The 14,355-nt window shown below is 33.5% G+C and overlaps 1 protein-coding gene across 8 annotated transcripts in view; it reads right to left on the bottom strand.

The window, feature by feature from the left end:
* WDR27 (WD repeat domain 27) overlaps positions 1–14,355 on the bottom strand; it is a 102,646-nt gene that overhangs the window by 71,963 nt on the left and 16,328 nt on the right. For all 8 annotated transcript variants that reach the window (XR_015283422.1, XM_086877863.1, XM_086877864.1 and 5 more), the window contains 8 exons: positions 14,049–14,120; positions 12,794–12,897; positions 11,582–11,671; positions 8,546–8,667; positions 7,839–7,972; positions 5,273–5,370; positions 4,846–4,967; positions 788–885 (listed from right to left, as the gene is read on the bottom strand). Coding sequence is in view for 7 of the 8 variants with exons in the window: in XM_086877863.1 (XP_086733989.1) it covers positions 788–885; positions 4,846–4,967; positions 5,273–5,370; positions 7,839–7,972; positions 8,546–8,667; positions 11,582–11,671; positions 12,794–12,897; positions 14,049–14,120 (840 nt within the window). In the remaining variant the exon portion in view is untranslated. The remainder of the gene's footprint in view (positions 1–787; positions 886–4,845; positions 4,968–5,272; positions 5,371–7,838; positions 7,973–8,545; positions 8,668–11,581; positions 11,672–12,793; positions 12,898–14,048; positions 14,121–14,355) is intronic.

Genomic DNA, 14,355 nt, shown 5'->3' with positions numbered 1-14,355 from the left:
GTAATAGTCCAGTGATCTTGGAAAGAACACATATGCCCCCTATAGATTTAATGCATTCTTGCCACAGAAAGATGGAAATAAATAAAAGGCTCATTAAGCACTGCCCAAATATAAAACTCAGTACTAGAAAAATTATAGGACATATTTCCATAGATATGTTTATATACACAGAAAGCAAATAGGAAATTTTTCTTTAAAGCTTAAAGATTCTCCTGCCCAAACCCCTTTTTTTTTAAACATAATTCTTTTGGCCTGCACAACACAGCTTGCCCCAGATATTACTTTTCCTGAGCAATGTTCCCTCCTTTATGTTCTATTCCTTTGTTCAGAGGCTTTCCCAACACTGAAAGGTGTTTAGCAACAGTGTAGCATTTAATTCTGAGTTTATGGTAATGTATCATGCAAACTTATAGCACTGTATACATGGTTTATAAAAATGTTGCTGCAGTTGGCTTATATTTTTAAAAACAGATCATAGATCTTTTAGCAATAATGGCATGCTGTTTTGGAAATACCATTAGCATTCAGTTCAGTGCATTATTATATACATATGATTAGATCTGCAAAGGTGGGTAAACATAGGCGATAAATATTTAATGGTTTCCACATAACTAACTATAATTGAGGAATGAGCCCTTTGTTTGGTCTCTAAAAACTATTAAATTTCAATTAGCCTGTAGTTCAGATTCCACATCTAAATTTCCTCTGGTATATGAGAGCAAGTATGACAATTCTTAATAAAGATGAAGCATGGTTTTTTATTCCAAGGTACCTAATTCATTCTTACCTCAGTGTTCTTAAATCCCACAGTTTGATGCCATCACCCGCAGCTGTGGTCAGGAAAAGGTTGTAAGCTTCAGGTTGCTGAGCACTGAAGGACGATCCCTGTAAAACAATAAATCAGTTTCAGGTAACTATTCTCATGGCATTATTTATAGAATCATAGAATATCTCGAGATGGAAGAGATCCATAGAAATAATCGAGTCCATTTCCCTGCTCCATGCAGAATTATGCCATATGATGAAAAGCATTGTCCAGAATCTCCTTGAGCTCTGAAAAGCTTGGTGCTGGGATCACTTCCCTGGGAAATCTGGTCCAGTGACCAACCACCCTCTCAGTGGAGAATTTAGTCCATCTAAGAAATATACAGCAGCTGTTTGTTAGGTTATGTGAAAAAGAAGCTTGCCTACACACATGCAAAGAAGGAGAGAGGAAAGTGTGCACGTGGAGGAAGTCCCATAACCCAGTCAGAGAAATAAGCACAGCCTTGACTCCTCTCAGTGCTGTCCCAGGACAGCCGTGATCCCTTTGGTCCAGGGGTGACACCCACCAGGATGCTCAGTGAGACAGGCTGTCTGGGGCATCTCACAGACTGATGAGGATTACTAAAATCAGGGTATGGGATCCATCACATGAAGCAGAGGAAGATCTATTTGTGATTGTACAAGACATTATGGGGATGTTCAGGGAAGAAAATAAGGACAGTGGAACGGAGGGAGCAGAGGTTAGTTCAACAATTAATTATAAGACATGGTTATCCCTGGGCTATGCATCTAATTTCTATTGATTTTAGTAGCAATTGTATTCATTCATCACAAGACTAATTTTGGCTTCATACTTTTGAATAATTAAATCCATTTTAAAGCCTCTGATATTTTAACATCCACATTGGCAAATCCCAGCCTTTTGGTTGGCTAAAATCTTCTTTCTCCGGGGAACCAAATTGAAACAGTTAAAACATTTCCTTTCCTTTCCTTACCATTCCCTTTCTTGATTTGGCTGAATACATCACAGAAACCTCAAGGTAATTTCCTGCAATCAGTATTTGACTGCCAGGAATCTTCTATTCACTATGAAAGCTGGTTCATAGCTTGCTATAAGAGATGAATTAAAATGTACTGTGCAACACATTTCCCAGAAAAGTCTACACATTCTCACATTAGCTCTGGATAACCAAAAAAAAAAAAAAAAAGAAAATGCAAAAGACAAAGATGGTAGTAGTCCAAAGGACAGTATCCATTAAAAGTTACAGAGAGCCCTATTTGGTGCTTTTGAAATTTTTGCTCGCCAACCTTTACTTCAGTCAGCACTGGTCACAGAGTCCAAAATAAAAAGTTCTTCAGATGCATAAATATTTACTTTGTGCATTACTCCTTTACTATAGAATACACAGAATACAGTAAAAAACTAAAGGTAAGAAGTGTGATCAATTTTTTTCCTTCTCTGCCTTGAAATTTTGTCAGCAATATATTTTATTCATACTTGTATCTTCAAACTACATTTGCTACTAAATATTGATATAGAAGACAAAAATATATACTAGTCGAGATAATATGCAATCACTTTCCAAATTTGAATTTGAAACATTTTGTGTTTTCTATAGTCCATCAATTTATGATAATCTATTGTTTATTAGAATCTGATGCAAAATGTAGCATATTCCCCACACTCTTGAAACTGTCCTTTCCTTCTGATAGACAAATCCCTTTCATCTGCCCCATCATCCTCCTATAATCCCTCCTCTGTAATCCCTTCTCAGCTTCTCTCTAGATTAACTACATTGCAACCTTCACATAAAATTTGGCCTCAAGGAGGACATGGCTCTACAGAATCCCTCTTTCCTTCACTAATTCTGTATCAGCACCATTTATGTCATCCAAGGAGTGCAGCTGGTTTATGATAAGGCATCGATCAATAGACATATAGGAAAGCACTCCATATCTTCTGGTGCTCTTATACTTTTGCCAACATTGTAGCTATGGTTAGGAAAATGTTAACTGACTGAAACTTTCCAGTTACCCATTACATTTTTCAGTCTTCGCATCAAGCGGACTTCTTAACTAATGGACCGATGAATTTTGAAACAAAACATTCTGAACAGAAAACTGAAAATTTTGCTGTTTCTGTGAAAATGAGTGTACTCTATAACTGTGCTAGCAGACCATAATATCATCCAAATATTTGTGGCTCATAATGACTGATTCCTGTTGAAAGATTATGTTTTGCAGCATTACAAACATATTATTAACACTGAAGCCCTGAACTTAGTGGTCTGGTCTCAAGTTGCCACCTATTTCAATATATCAGATGTTCCTAAACTCTAAGATAGGAAGATGATTTTGATATTTCAATCAAAATTCATTTTACTATGTCTCTTAAAATTTAGTATAAAAAGCAACGGACTTTCATAATAAGTTTAATCCACACGGTGCAGGTTGAGATGTATTTCACACACTGGCAATTGCAAACAATCTCTAGAACAGATCAAAAGAACAATTTAAAATCAAAGTAATTACATGGCTAATTATATATACTTGCTACAGCTGTTTCTGTCTAAAATAAAAAATAAGAGTATCTCATGCTGATCATCTAGGTTTCTAGGATATTCCATGTATTTTATAATTTTCTAACAGGTTTCTCCCACATTTAATTGGAACATACTTTCCCTATTGTCTCCCAAGACCCTCAAAATGGGTTTTCTTTTTCATTCATTTAAAGAGTAAATTTAATGATTATGCCCACTTACTATTGTCCAGGTGGAATTAGAAAATGGTCTTGGAACATGAGAACTGATTTGCATTAATCTAAACTAGAAAATGCACTTCAAGAATATATATACAGCCATCACAAATGAGTATTTAGTTTGCACAATGAGACTATGAATAGCCCAGAGGAAAGGCTTCATAAATTTTGGGGTGAAGGAACTGGATCTTCAGCATGAACTGTTTCTCTCCACAGATTTGTTTCCACTGAATCATGTCTCATCACTAGAAAATCTTAGAGTCCGGTGTGTTTCATACTTTAAGTGGTATGTAGTTTGTACACAGCATTCTGCATATATTTATGTCTATAAAATATTTTAGCATATCATCTTAAAGAAAATGCAAATTATATTTGCTCTAGTAACTTTAAACTATCCAATGTAATAAAATAGTTGATGTGTAATTTTCCTATTGATTCATCTAAAGTACTAGTTTTATATAACTGAGAAAAAATGGAAAACCTTGATGCATAATTGTCCTCCAAAATGGTCAGTTTTCTTTGCTATACCACATACAACTAGGTTTTTTTTCCCAAGTGATTACTTGCCCACAGCTTTAAAGTCTTTCATGATTAAATAACCTGAAGGCACTAAGCTGACCCAGCAAAAAGAAAAGCCAGAATTTTAAGCCCATATGCATTACAAACAGTATTGAAATAGTTAGCACAATTTTAAGTGTTTTACCAGATCACATCTATAAGGAAAGCCCACAAAGAGTTCTACAACAGTAATAACAAGGAACTGTTTTAAACCCACAGAAGCAAGGACTTTCCAACTGGGAATGAAGCACCACATTCAACCAGACCTAACACAGCAGGCATTCCAGAACATATGGTACTATAAAAACTACAAACACTCAAATCTGTCTTCAAGGAAAAAATAAGAGCAAGGGTGAGGGGTTTTAAGTCATCTCTTCTATGGTAGTACTGAGAAATTTTTTTTTTTGTTTGCTGTTTCTAAAGTTTCAGAATAAATCACACAGTGTCAGATTGAGCTCCTGAAGAGAACACTTACATAAGAAAAAATTCCTGTTGAACTACAGTATTACAGTCTAGCACAAGTAATGCAAAAGATAATAAACACTTCTCTAATAGCAAGATCATTCAATCAGTCTCACTGCTCCCTCCTTTACACTAGAGAACAAATGAAATTTGTATGGACCTACCACACAGACTCATGTTCTTGCCCATCCTCCCCAATGTATAAAAACTTGTCAATTACTATCAATTCTACTTTTAGCCTCTGATTTCTTTGTTGTTGATGTTGTAGTGGTACTGCAAATACAATTCAATAAAGTACATACCTTATTTTGGCAGATCTGATGGACTGATCTAACATGAGCTTCCTGTATCACTGCTGCGCTGCAGCCTGCATTGAGATCAAAAACTTCCACTGCTCGGTTGCTGCCAGCTGTAAGTACAATATCTGTACAGTTCTCTGTGTTAAAGTCAAACTTATCTAAAGGAACAAAAGCATATAGACAGATAAAAATACAGATACATAAATAGATACATAAACTCTGTTCTATTTATTGCTCTATTAACAACACCAAAAATCTTACAGCACTAAAAATTTACACATAAGGATGAAGTTCAACATCACAAAAAATTACAAGTTTTTTTACTCTAATAGAAAAGGAGTAGTAAATAATCAAATGCTACTTACTTTAGCTGATGTCCATGTCATTAAGTCAAAAGGACTACAAAGAAAATAAGAAATAAAAAGGATACAAGAATAGAACTCATTTACTGCTGAAAGACTGGTAATCTCCATTGTTGAAGTCATGGGAAATTTCTGTACCAATTTGCAAACACTCCTCTGTTTGTATCTGCAAATAATATCAAATGAATGCTACTGTTAATGAAATGAGTTACAATTTGTAGTCACCAGTAAGCTCCCACTGAACCACAAATCAAAATGTTTTCTTTCATTATTAAAAATTAAAGCAACAGATCTTTTGCCTTATTGTCAACCTCTATTAAAAAACTTGGTAACTAAACTCATTTGGATGAAAAAACCCATGATATTCATATACAGAAGATTGATCTTTCATCAACATGAAACTCTAAAACATTCCTGTATGTATACTGGAAATGTTGAAGAGAAAAAGTCTGTAATGTACCCATGTTCAGAAAGCAGATATCCCACTGGTTTCAGTGTAGCATTTAATGTGCTGATGATAGGGCAATCAGGAAGAAAATGAGGAGAAAACAGTGAGGAAAGAATGAAAACAGTGAGGAAAGAATAATTTCTACTTAGATGGGAAGAGAATAAGGTGCAGATCACACACTACCAAAGACATTTTGTTTCCCAACACACAGAGAACTATTTAAGGTCCTTTGGGTTACCTGCCAGCTCCATGCAGAGGTGACAAACATGTCAAACCTCTAAAATGGCTTCAGCCTTTTTTTATATTGCATAACACAAAACTGTATTGTTATTCAATATAATTAGAACTTTCTGATTACTGAAATATATTCACATAGGCAACATGGATCTATTCTTACAGTAAACAGAAAAAATAACTCCATGAATATGGATATGGATATGGATATGGATATGGATATGGATATGGATATATTGGGCAAGAAGAGCATGATTTTCATAAAAGTCACCTTAGGAATACAGAGTTAATAACAACTTCACTGGGTCTGGTTGGGGTGGAGTTAATTTTCTTCATAGTGGCTTGTATGGTGCTGTGTTTTGGACTTGAGATCAAACCAGCATTGATAACACACCAGGTTTTAGCCATTTCTGGACACTGTCTGCAGTGTCCAAAATAATTCCTGTGCAACAATAAATATTATACTTGCGCTTTAGCTTCGTGTGCATGAAAGTGCAAAAGTTCATGCATGACATTCTGTAGGAATCATTACTGTTCCTTTCCAACAATGCTAAAAGTTTTCAAATCTGAAATCATTTGACAAAAGCAATATGGTTGTCAGCCAGATCTGTTCAAAAGGAAAATGCTTAGTGACTTGGTTTTTGCCTTTCATTTTTATTCTCTCTAACAACGGTCTCCTGATCTTTTCAGATGGACATCAGAACTGCTTTAGCAGTGATGGAGAAGCAGAGCATAATATACAATTTAAATTAATTAATTAAATTTGCAATTTAATCCAAGAACATTTGTAGTTTCCACAAGCACTTTATTCAAATAAACTAAAAAATAAAGTGCACTATACTTCAAGAGCAAATGATTTATCACTGGTTTTGGGTAACCTACCCAAGCTAACTTTAAATAAGCTGACTGATATAATAGGTACAATCTAATGAAGGCAGTATGAAATTTCCTCTGGTCCAATTTACCCTGCTGAAAGAGGCTGATAAAAATGTTTAGGTTGTTCCCAAATGCAAGAACAATTGTTTGAATTGGCTGAAGTACCTTGCTTCTACACTGCAGACTGCTACACAGATAAATAAATACCTCACAGGCTATGGCTTAGGTAGAATTTCACATAGAAAGCAAATCAACCAACAGTAAACTGAGATTCATCAAATACAAGTTATGACAAAACTGAACCAAGTAACAGGGAGGGGAGGGAGGGGAATAGAAGAGTACCTATTATTTTTAAAAAAAGAGGAATTTTAGTATGCTTAAGTTTTTGTTTTGGTTTTTTTTTTTGACACAATATATTTGCTCCATGTCCTATACATGTTCAATTCAAAGCTCAAAACTCGTTTAAAATTCAGGCAGGTACTGCGGATACACTGAGTTGGACGCTGTACAGTCGTTCTTCTCTTAGAAATTGAAGTTTATGTAGCAATTTGGCTTACCTTTTTAGGTTTATTAATATCTCCATAAACTAAGAATTAATGAGTAAAACAAACTACATAAGCAGATTATGGAAGAAAAGTATTATATAATTCCGTCTGACAATTCAACGTTTCAGTGAAGTTACACATGCCTCAATTCAAGAAAGCACTCCTATTCCTAAACACATTTAAGATTGTGCTTAGTATGCTTTCCTGTGCAGCAGCAAAACTGCCAAGGAAGTAGATGAGGAAAATAGACCAGTTTTTCCCATCTAAGGATACAGCCCAATACTGTCTAATATCATCAACAGACAGGACATACCCTTTACAATATCAATTAAGCGATATTCAGTGATGTAGCCCTAATTCTTTTTGTTCTCCCATTCAAAACAAAGATATTTTGCAACTAGATTTTACTATTTGTTCAGTTTTTTATTTACTGTAATATTTTTGCCCCCTCAGCTCACCTCACCACACACAAAATCCCAGATCAAACTGTATGAGTACTTTCACTGGTCTGTTAATGAGAAATTAACTCACCGTTTTAGGTCATCCTTGGTGGGATCTAGATGGAAACTTAGCAAATGAAATTCAGCTCCACAACACAGCAATATAAATGTATCTATAAAATAAAACTGTGCAAAGCGTACAGTCTTATGGAACTTCTCTTTACCCTGAAACATAAAGGAATTTATTAAGAATGGATTCAAATAAGTATTTTTTGTCTGAGATTCCTGGTGTTAAGGCAGTGCCTCCCTGTCATCCTGATCATAGGCCAGACACTTAAACTACTACATAGTAGCCCCTCTTATTTTTGACATCTATTACTCTAAAAGAAAATATTTCACTCAGCTTAAATTAGCTGGCAGTGTATCTGTAGTCAATTGGATCCAATACAATCTAGCTTCATACACTGAATTTCTTTTTTAATTGGGGAGAAGACTAAAGTCAAGCAGAGCTGAGCCAAAGAAAATACAATGTACAGACCAGACAATAAAACCAAAACTTCCAGACATGCCTAATAGGGTTGGGTTTTTTTTAACAAGGTTTATTTTTTCTTTTCCTAAATTACCATGAGAAAAACTTCAATTTGGAGTCAATGGAGATCACCCAGATCATTTTATCTGTGGGAGTCACCACTCAGTAGCTCTAGAAATTGGTTCTTTCTACGAAACTTTTAAAACAGAAGTGGATGAAAGTGCAAAACAGTGTTCTCTGTGTCCAAACCAATGGAAGTTTCCAATTACCAGAATTAGGGCAGGTTCCTTATTGTAGACTGACCAGACCCTTAAAGTTCTGTCTTCTGATGCAGAAACTAACCACTTCCTGTCATGGCTCCAGCCAACAGAGTTAACTGCACCATCATGACCTAATAAAAATAATAATGGAAATATCATAAAGCTCATTTCTTTCATTAATAAATTTCTCTGGAGTTACTTGTATTGTTTTCATATAATTGTGCACAACATTAAAATACATTCTAAGTACAGGTTTCAAACGTTTGGATTAAAATTGGTAACAGTGAACCAGCTATTAAAATTTTCTTCCACCAAAAACCACAGGAAAGTGACTTTCATTAATAAACAAAAAAAGATAATTCCAACCCTAATTTTTCAAAGTTATTGGAAGAGCACTTTCAAGAAACATCCTTGAACTTAAATTTAAGCAAAGACTCGGTATTGCAAAAAGAATTTGAGTATTGTATTATAATGAAATTTTTTATTAAACATGGTCTGGAAACCTCTTAAGACATCAAAAATAGTTGAAATGCTTTGTTTTATTTATTAACCTTTTATTACTGAGCTAGTTATTTTTTTTCAAAATAAGATGAGCATGCCACTTCAATGTCTTGTTAAAAACAAGATTGTAAACTTACAAAGAAAAAATTTTAAAAGCCAGAAATAATATTCAAAACCTAAAATTACTATTTTGATCTAACATTATGTTGAAGCTGATAAAAAAGATGAAAAAAGAACATGCCAGACAAATCTTACAGACTTCGATGCATGCTATTGCAATTTGTCAGATGAAGTCTGATGAATTTCAGCTAGCCTTAAAACATTCAAAGTTCTTATGCTGCCCTCTTGTGCACATTTTATCTTTGGTCAACAGAAGTTCTGTATTAAAAAATAGTTTGCTTTAAATTACAGGAAGGGTATTTAATGTATCACAGCCACTGAGATATTTCATTTTGTAGACATATGTCTACAAAAAGTCTTAAAAATAAGATATTTTAATTCCCAGTTACCAAACAGCTGTAGAATTTTTACCAGAAAGCTGAACAGGTACTGCACAAATACACATGTAAGTATTATTCTTATTTTGTTCACAACACAGCTTTATTTAAAGGCTTTGATTTTCTAAAAATATTTTGAATCCTTGAATAATCTGCATTAAAGAAAAAACAAAACAAAGCACAAAACCAATCAAAGAAACAAAAAAAAATAAAACCACAACAGAATATACAAAACAGTTTTCCAAAGTAGTAAGGAACCTGAGAAACTTTAGGAAAATCTGAGTTCTGGAAAATTGGAAGAGCCATGCAAAAAGCTTAAGAATCTCTGCTCTCTAGGCCCCTCAGTCCCAAAGCACAGTGAAGGAGATGCCAGCTGGCTTGAAAGAGCCCAGTAAAATTCAAAACAGGCATTACTCAGGGTTCCCCAGTCCTGGAGCACATTGAGAAGAATAGCAGCTGGTTTTGTAAAAAGACTTCTTCGGAAAGGCCATGCTGGCTGTAACTCTCTGCAGCTGCTCAACATTACCTGCACTTCACTACAAGACACAGACACCTGAAGAGTCACCACTGAAGAACTACTTAAAATTGTAACTGAACCCTTCAGGGAACACGACTGAGTAAATCAGGCTAACAGAAAGACTGTTGTGATACCATTCTTTGATGCTGGCTTATAAAGCCATAATTTTTGATAAGAAGCAATATTCATATGTTAATGCTACCTTGAAACTGAAAAATTTAGCAGAATAAGTACAATTTCTATTTCTTGGAAAAAAGAAAATTTTACATTGCCACTGACTGCAGCTCTAAGTAAGAATAATGATCATGTTTTTTCATATAAAGGCATATATTATGACAGTTCTAAAACAAGACCATCAAAAGTAGAAAGCAAACAAATGACTGCATGGTAATCTGAATGGCACAGGAGAGCAATCTAAATGAAACAAGCAGGCAACTAATGGTTTGTGGTTCCTAATCCTATGCTTTACTTTACCTGGCAGTTCAACATTTATGTTGCTTTTGAAAAGACTACATGCATAGCAGAATGTGATTTACATTGGTTTTCAGACTTGTGCATCATTAAAACAAAAAAGACACAAATTGTTAAAGGCCTCAATGAAAAAAATCAGTGAAAAACTCAAGAACTTGTTATTGTAGAAGAAAAACATCCTATTATTTTGTCCACAAGGCATATTTTCATCAATTTCCTCACACAAGAATAATTCACAATTCCAGTAATGTTGCCTCCTTAATGTCACAACTTGTCACAACTTCTTCCACTAAATATAATGAAAATTAGTCAAAAAGAAAAACTGTTTTCATATATCAGTTGCAGAGTTATTTACTTTGACATAATTGTCTAAAACATCTTTAAGTAGTCCAATTTTAATACTTATTTGGGTCAGCTAGTAAAAACCATTCATTTTCCATTATGAGCTTTCACAGAAAATTAATTTAGCAGCACTGATTAAAAGTCATAACACTTATGGTTATTAAAAATTTAACAGATCGTTCCTGTAGAAATTTAGACATAATATGGTGTTTAAGATTCATTTAAAAGCATATATGTTTACACATGAATACACCTCTGTAGCTGTGGATTTCTTCATAGGAACAGTCCCTCTTTGTTTAGATGGTTATTCTCTAGAAGTCTGGAGTTTCAAAGCAAACACATCTTTTGCCAAGTCATCACAGTCAATTTTTGGCTAATAAACTATCAGAATATATTACTACAATATACACATGTATTATTATTGTAATATATTGCCTTTATTGCTTCTCTTTAATTATTGTAATATACATCAAGATGAAGATTTCAATATATATCTCATAGATAACTTCTTACCTCACAAAAAATTGTGAAATGGGAACACCTTGTAGTCAGCTTAATTCTAGAACAAAACTAAGCAATCAGAGAAATAAATTTTGCATCTTGAATCATCAGTACTCACTCTCTCTTGTTATCAGGGTGATGTAAGTGGAATCCATGCCATTTTAGATCAAACTCAACCATATACTATATCCCTTATAATTTAATTCCAAAATTTACCTGAAAAAACATTATGCACTTCAGTGAGATTGGAATTGAATATCAGCACAGTTTTATCAGCCTGGCCACAAGCCAGCAGCTCTCCATCCCCTATAAAGAAGAGCATCCAATGATTTATGACTGAAAGCAAAAAGGAGCTAATATGCTGCTTCTTTTAATCATAAAAATCATGCATGTCACTACAACAAAACAAAAAACAGATATTCATTTCATATGTTTAATGCTGATTTTGTATGAACATCAAAATTAGTGCTGAAAAAATTGCTTGGATTTTGTAGGCTAATTCATTTCTTGTCCTGACTTATTCTCTAAATAACGAAATTTTTTAACTAAAAAAAAAAAAAAAATCTAAATTTTTTTATAAACTGTGGTTATTTAAACCTGTGTGTGCATGTATGGACATGTGAGAGAAAAGAATAAAGACGTTTCTTCCTCAGACTAAAAGAAGATTTATACCTAAAATGTACTACAAAAACTCTCTAAGGAGCAGAAATAGATGGAATATATTTTAGCAAAGTTACTGATTGCATCTAATTGCTTTTATTTTCTGAGGATGAAAGTTGTTCTTGTCCTCAAAATACTTACAAAGATTTACGTTTTGAAATATTTTGAAAATATTTTGCCTTGCAGGGTCCACATTAACATTATTATATACATGACAAAATGCTTGATTGCTAATCTAGGAAATGCTTTCTGCTTAATCATACTTATATTGGAATTGACTAAACCTATTGCAAGAGTCATTTATCCAGGGCAGTTAAGAAAAATGCCTGTCTTTGGATCATACAGAAGAATTCCTTTTTTAATATTTCAATTTATAATAATTGAATAATATTTATATAAATTTAAATATTAGTATTTTGAAACAGAAGGTCAGTATTTAATACACCCTGATGAAACTAAGTAAATGTGTTAGAAAATAAATTCCTTAGTGAAAGAACTCTTAATTTTCAAGTAGTAGTGGGAAAGTCAAGAAATAAATTCAAAAGGAAACAAGATATAAGATCAGAAATAGAATCCTGATGCCTATGTAGTAACAGCTTACATGGTTTTACAAGAAAAAAAATTATCAGTATAAAGTATGCAGTACTGCCAGAAAGTTTTCTGTGAATTTATCCACAGTATCCCCAGTCTTTAGAAACTTTGCCACACAAATTTTGGATTTCTTTCCGCATCCTGACAAAACTGCACTTTTTAAAAGCCTGTACTTACCAGAATATTGAACAGAAAAAATTGGAGTTGGTTTACAAGTAGCAGCTATCTCTTTCTCATATTTGATTGGAGGATGATTTTCCAAAGGATATTCTTTATTTTTACTTAAAAGAAGGAAAAAAATAAATAAACCAGTGCATTTTCATTTCAGTTATGAAATAAATGTGGCTTTGGGAACTATTCTAAACATCTTTACATAAAAATATGCTGGAAAAAAATTGTCAAATCCAAGGTAAGAGTCAAATTAATTTTAAATTGTCATATTTAAACTACTCCTACCACGATGAGTTGTGAATTCACAAGGCCAAAAATTAACATAGTCTGGCAAAAAAAAAATTTCTTAAGTAACATAGCTATCAAAAGTATTTAAAGAATACTGTAAACTCTATCTTGCTTACAAAGACCTTCTGACAAAATGCAATATTAACTAAAAAAAAAGCAGTTTAACTAAAAAAACCACACAAAACTTAAAATACTAAGTAGCTTAACCTATATAAAATAGTGCTAAACCAAAGTTGAAATTATCTGAAGCACTCATGTAAAAGCTTTCTATGTGTGCAAGGTATACAAGGTTTAGTCTTGAGCTATTAAGTGGGTTTCTTAACACTTCAACAGCTCTTTTTAAATGAGAAAAATTATGGCATCAATCATTCTTTACGTTCATGATTGTATTATATAAAACAAAGACTCTATATAACTGTAAAGAGAAAAAAATGTGTGCAATATCCCCATTTAACATTCCACACAAATTAGCATGAATACACCACCCTTAGAAAAACATTTTTTCTTTGTGATCACTGATAAAGATTCCACTGGTCAATTTGTACTATTACACATACTCTGTTTATATCCATTGGAGTAAGTTTGTATTAAGGTAACAAGATCTTAGGGGTGAATGAGGGACATGATCTGAAATCACTTCTCCCTGTGCCACATTCAGTTATTTTTCAGACTAGAACTGCAGCCTAACAACATGTTGAGACTCAGCTTCCTACCATATTTAGCGCCTGTTCTTCCTACCAACACAAATCTAAGAAAATAGATATGCATATTTTCTTTTATATGAAGCACTCAAATTTATTTCACAGTCTGATAAACCAAATCACTTGCTGCAATGATAAATTTTCTATCAAATTTACCAACCCTTTTAGTTCTTGTTGCAGCCTTTACTAAAAAGTTTCAATGACAGAAGCATTTTTAATTTGTTTAATTTGTTTTAATATGTTCCTACTCTAACAGTCGTTAGATTACTTACCATTTACAATTGGTCTTCCACTTTGATGCCTCTTTTTTTTTCAGGTTAGTATTTGGAGAAAACATGGTCATTCTATGAGAGAGAAAACAGACACTCTTACATGAAACATTACACCTTGCATGGGAGAAACATTTTTTTTTCAAATGAAAACAATTCTATTTCCTTCTTGCTTTTTATATCTGTGGGTAATGTCAATAGATAAAAGAATGTACACTTTGATGACAATATAAATGTCTAATATTCTAATGCCTGAGTCTGGACCTTGACTTCTGTGAGTTATTTGTTGAACAGCACATTCTGAAGGACA

Source organism: Cyanistes caeruleus, chromosome 2 (genome assembly GCF_971803275.1).
Source record: "Cyanistes caeruleus chromosome 2, bCyaCae1.hap1.1, whole genome shotgun sequence".
Lineage (NCBI taxonomy): Eukaryota > Metazoa > Chordata > Aves > Passeriformes > Paridae > Cyanistes > Cyanistes caeruleus.
Note: the sequence above shows the minus strand (reverse complement) of the source record. Positions and strands in the feature narration are given on the sequence as shown.